This window comes from Priapulus caudatus, unplaced genomic scaffold, assembly GCF_000485595.1.
Source record: "Priapulus caudatus unplaced genomic scaffold, Priapulus_caudatus-5.0.1 Scaffold2933, whole genome shotgun sequence".
NCBI classification, from domain to species: Eukaryota; Metazoa; Priapulida; class Priapulimorpha; order Priapulimorphida; family Priapulidae; genus Priapulus; species Priapulus caudatus.
The window spans coordinates 16,667-22,309 of record NW_014579994.1 but is presented as its reverse complement, the minus strand read 5'-3'; the positions used below and the strand labels follow the sequence as shown (position 1 = coordinate 22,309).

Here is a 5,643-nt window from a genome sequence, read left to right as displayed (position 1 = left end):
CAAATCAACGTCATTAAACGACTACACGCAACAACATGCACGCGCAACACGTCACACACAGGCACACGCACGCACACAGAACGTCTGGCTTAAGTAGTAAAGCTGGCTACACTGGCGGTCGGATCACACCACCTAGCGCATGCATGAACCACTCCTCGACTAACAGCGCATAACATATGAGAATAGAGATAAGAGCAAGATAGAGTCTATATAGAGTGAGATAGTAAATATTAATATAAAATATATCATATCATATATATAATATGTTAATCATGCAATAGCGTTCACAAGCGCACTACGTCGCAGACGGCGAAGTGCGGGAGGCGTATTGGCGTAATAGTTTTTACATACCGTTTTTATGCAGGAAAGTTGAATAACCTACAGTGAACGGCAACAGGGAACTGTAACAGAGGGGTACGGTAGTAGGGCCTATCTTGTGAATGTGTGGTTCATATTATTTTCAGTTTTTACTTGCCTGCTGTCTCAAGGCTGTGGACTAACACGTATGCGACTTTAAAAGTGTCTAGGCGGCAGCCCGAAAAATGTGCAATGTGGCGTGTGATATTCTGGCGTGTGTGAATGGTGGAGGAGTGGGAGAAGAAGGGGGCAGGGGGAGGGGAAAAAATGATGGGAATAAGGGGGAAGGGAGGAAGGGAGGACAATACTGCATCACTATGTACAGAAAATTGACACACGCGACATGTAACTATGACAACGAAAAAGAAGACCAAAAATGTCGGCTGCTTTTTTTTTTAATCTCGAAGCTTGTGTCCGCCCCGCAACTTCTCATTTACGACTAGGTGGAGGGGGGTGTTTCTAATTTAAAAGATGCATTAGACACGGGACTTCACTAACAGCCTTTAATTAGCGTAAATTAACAAGACATCGTCTGGGTGGACAACAATTAACGTCGCATCAATCAGTCGGTTTGCGTCTTCGCGTCGTCTGGGCTGCGACAACTACGGAGGATGCTGCTGCTGCTGCTGCTGCTGCTACTACTATTGCTGGTTGCCTCTGGCTACTGCTGTTGCTGTTAACTCGCTGCTGGCTGTTACTAGCTACTGCGGGCTGCTCTCTGCTGCTTTACTGCTGCTGCTGTTAACTTAGCTGCTGTTTGCTGGCTGCGCTACTGTGCTTTGCTGCCTGCTAGCTGCTGTTATTGCTGGCGCTAATACTACTATGCTGGTGCTGCTGCTCCTGCTGGCTCCTGCTGCTGCTGCTGCTTGCTACTACTGGACGCGTGCTGCCGTACTGCTGCTGCTGTTGACTGCTGGCTGTTCGGCTGCATGCTGCTACTGCTGTTGCCTAGCTGCATGTTACGCTAAGCTGCTACTGCTACTGGCTGCTCGCTGCTGCTGTCTAATTGCTGCTTACTGCTGCTGCTGCACTGCTGCTGCTGCTACTGCTGCTGCTCGCTAACTGACTGCAGATGTTGACACGCCACGCGAGAGGACATTGGTCGTCTTTCCTTTCAAGAGAGAGATATTAACCAGATCTCTTTTTTTTCCGGTTATATTTATATTTGGGGGTTACTACATTATTAAGTTTTGTCGCACTAACTATAAGCTTAATAACATTTTATATAGTATATACTATATAATTAGCTTGATGATAATATAATATATAACATCACATATATTAGATATATATATATTAAGAATACTTATATATTGATCCAACGAAAGAGCGAGATACCGGTGCCTTACGAGCGCTACAGGACGAAGTAGCAGTCTCGGTTGCGGATTCTAAGTCTAGGATTGCGACTGCAATGAGAACGGGTGATTACTGCATAGTTTTTACAGCCGTCGTGCGCTTGTGGTCGTTGTTTGATAAATGTATATTCATTTACTAATTATTATTAAATTTAATTATTAATATAATAATTTAATCAATATAATATAAGGTAATTTATGTATGTGTGCATGTGAATGTAGGTGGTGGTGTGCGCTGCTGGTTGTGATCGGTGTTGGTGATGGTGTGTTGTGCTGCTCGCTGTTGCTTATTTCGTATTACAACTGCTGCTGATGCTGCTGTGCGTTGCTGCTTGCTGCTGCTGTGCTGCGCGTACTACTACTACTGCTGCGCTACTGCTACTACTGTTTCTGTCTGCTGCTGCTGCTGCTGTTGCTGCTACTGCTTTACTGCTGCGTTGCCGTTGCTAAAAAATACGATCACCAGGGACATAAGCCGCCCCCCCCACCTACAGCCAATGTTGCCGTGCCTAGCAAAACATACGAAAGCTTCAGCGCCGGATGACCAGGCTATGTCCTCTCCGACTGTCGCTACATGTCACAGCCCGCCACTGTGGTGTGGCTGCGTAGCGTTTATAAGGCGGCATGCAGGTACATTACATACGGGCGGACATGCAGGACATGCATTTGTAGCATATATAAGCTTGAACAAAAATGTAGTTTTGTCATATGACAAAACTCAGTTCTGTCAAATCCTGTCCCACAAAAACTACAATTTTGTGAACAGCAAGAACTCAATTCTAGTCAAATCAGGTTCCAGGCAAAACTAATTTTGTAGAACACAAAACTCAATACTGTCAAGATCTGTCCGGTTCCCACACAAACCGTCGATTTGTTGCCCAAAATATGGCACACGCATCGTAAGAACGGCACGAATTGGTCAGAGCAAACTGGGCCGTGGAAGAAAATTGTCATGTCCCGCCATCGTGTTTTCTTCTACTGACCAATGGTAGTCGCCTTACTTACACTCGTAGGGCCAATACAATATTGCGAAGGCAAACAATATCGGAGTTTTTGTAGAACGCCCCGATAGACAAGAATTGAAGTTTTGTGTTTATCAAAATGAGTTTTGTGGACAGGATTGACAGAATTGGAGTTTGTGTTCACAAAATTTTAGTTTTGTGGTAGCAGGACTGACAGAATTGAGTTCTGTTTCACAAAATCTGAGTTGTGGACAGGAATTGACAGAATTGAGTTTTGTGTTCACAAAATTGACTTTTGTGAGACAGAATTGAGTTGTGTGCACAAAAGTTAGTTTTGTGAGACAGAATTGAGTTTTGTTAGACAAAATTGAGCCCTGTCCTGCATGGCGCCCCGTAACACAAGGCATGTAAACACAGCTGCTAACAATGCTTGGTCAGTCTAGCTCTCAGTGGACCTATACCTACTCCTACCGTAGCAAGCGCGTAGGAGAGAGAGAGAGGGGAGAGAGAACGATAGATTGAGAGAGAGAGAGAGAGAGAGAGAGAGAGATAGAGAGAGAAAGGAGAGAGAAAGTGGGAGCGCGCGAGAGAGAGGGGGTGTGTGAGAGAGAGAAAGATAGGAGAGAGAGATGAGAGGTGAGAGAGAGGTGAACATGACCACTTAAGAGAGAGAGATAGAGAGAGAAAGAGAGAGCGCGTGTGAGAGAGAAGGTAGTGAGTAGGAACACGCGATGGGTCGCGTTAAAATCACTCGACACCACTTGACAAATTACAACATCCGCTTGTTCACCATCCGATTGCAATTCAAACGAGGTGTGCGCGCGTGCGTGCGTGCGTGCGCGTGAGTACGTGCAAACGCGTTTGTGCAGCCGCGCCTGCGTGCACGTGGGTGTATCTGACTATGTTTAAAGTTAATTGAGTGGAAGGGGAAGGTATGAAAGGCAAAATGGAGAGAGGGGAAGGTATAAAAGCTAAGATAGAGGGGGAAGGAGGAAGGAGGGTATGAAAGGTATGATGGAAGGAAACTTCAAAGGGAAGGTATAACGGTGAGATGGAGGAGGAAGGAGGGTATGAAAGGTATGATGGAAGGAAGGGAAAGGTACAAAAGGTGAGATGGAGGGAAGGGGAAGATACAAACTGTTAGGTGGAGCAGAACGAGGGTATGGAATGCAAAATGTAGGTAGGTTGAACGTATAATAGGGCTGATAGGGTCTATGTCTCGCTGGGTACTGCCGGAACGTACCCTGAGTACGGTCCGGTATACCGGAACGTACCCTGGTAACTATCTGATATGGTTAGGGTTAGGGTTAGGGTTAGGGTTAGAGAGTAGGCGTAGGCGACTCGCTAGACTCGTTAGTGGAGTAGGCGAGGTACGGTCCGGCATATTAGATAGTACCAGGGTACGTTCCGGCCATACCCAGGGAGACATAGACCCTGGCAGCTATAATAGGTGATACGGAGGGAAAGGGGGAAGGTGTCAAAGTCTTGAACGAGACATCTGTGATTGAAGGTGTGAGGGAAGAACGTGATGGGTTAGTTCTCATGTGCTTATTATTTTGGCAACAAACACTGGCGGATTTCGAACGGCGGCGTACGTGGCCGTCGACATAAATCAAATGTCTTGTCAGATGCTATCGCGACATTCGTTTTAATTTTATTTGCTCACCTCCTCCACTTCGACCTTGTTGTCGGGCGGAAGGTCGTGCCATTCCGGCGGGTTGTCGTTGACGTCCTCCACCGTGAACAAAATGTTCGGGGGCTCAATCTAAAATCAGAACGCAGGCGGGTTGAGCTTAGAATATTTATATAATACAATTTAATTTAATTTCTATAAGTTGTGGTTTGTGGTTGTAGTTGAGGTTGTGATGTATAAGCGTGTGTTTTATACATAATTACAATTGTGAAACAGTATAGGAACACTTTGAACTGAGCAACAGCACATTTCGCGGTCACCTCTATAGCAGCACTATTTCTTTTAGTGAGGACAAATTTTCCTGTCGAAAGGCGGCTGTGGTGACTTTTATCATTTACAGTCAAACCTCGGTTATCCGAACATCAATTATCCGAATTTCAGATTATCCGAACAAGATCTCAAGGTCCCGTGAATATTTAATAATTACTTACGATCAGATCAGTTATCCGAATAATCAGTTATCCGAACAAAATACTCCGCGCCCGTCTCGTTCGAATAATCAAGGTTTAACTGTATACAGATCAATCTATCGGCAATCTCTGCCGTCGATTTCAGCGTCTCAGGACGCCTTGTATCCGGGTGCGAAATTAACGCGAGTCTGGAGTTATATACTGCCTGATTTACTGTCGGACTCCCTAATTTGACATATGCAGGAGTCCGTGCGACTCCCTGAAAATTCTGCCATACTAACTAGTTCGTTCCAGCGCACGGCCTCGCAGAATTACCGTATTTTTTCCAGCAAATGTCCAAAGAAAAGTTGGCACACGTGCAACCGCATAAATCTTCAAAATAAGCACATGTGTTATTGTTAACATCTTTAGTTTTGAACTTCAGACTGCAGACTCCCTCATTTTGCTGCAGACTCCCTCATTTTGCTGCAGACTCCTTCTTTTTGAGGGCAGGGAGTCCGTTGACGGACTTCCCTGTTCGAAAGTTAATCTCTACCCCTGTCGTACCCATCCGTAGTCGTCTCGCACGTCCTTGTAGGACCACGATATCTTGTACTCGGCGATCGTCTCCCGGTCGAGCAGCGACGCCACCGTGATGTTGAGCTGCGCCTCCGTCGGCCCGGGGGAGAAAGCAATGACCTTCTCCAGGAGTTCCTCGTTGGTGGCCACTGAGACGACCTTCGTGACCTTGCCCTGCATCTGACCTTGATTGTCCGTGAAGCTGATCGTCTTCAGCCATAGTCCTGGCGTGGGAAGAAACAACGATAGAGATTGTTATTACATTGTTGTTGTTGTTGTTGTTGTTGTTGTTGTTGTTGTTGTTGTTG

At 45.9% G+C, this 5,643-nt stretch overlaps 1 protein-coding gene across 1 annotated transcript; it reads right to left on the bottom strand.

Annotated features, from left to right (window-relative positions):
* Nucleotides 1–4,340: 4,340 nt before the first annotated feature.
* On the bottom strand, nucleotides 4,341–5,559 carry LOC106819181 (cadherin-2-like; the record flags this gene model as incomplete). Its single annotated transcript, XM_014823833.1, has 2 exons — nucleotides 4,341–4,439; nucleotides 5,324–5,559. Coding segments are annotated over 2 exons (335 nt in total), but the record flags the coding sequence as incomplete, so codon positions are not given.
* Nucleotides 5,560–5,643: the final 84 nt, after the last annotated feature.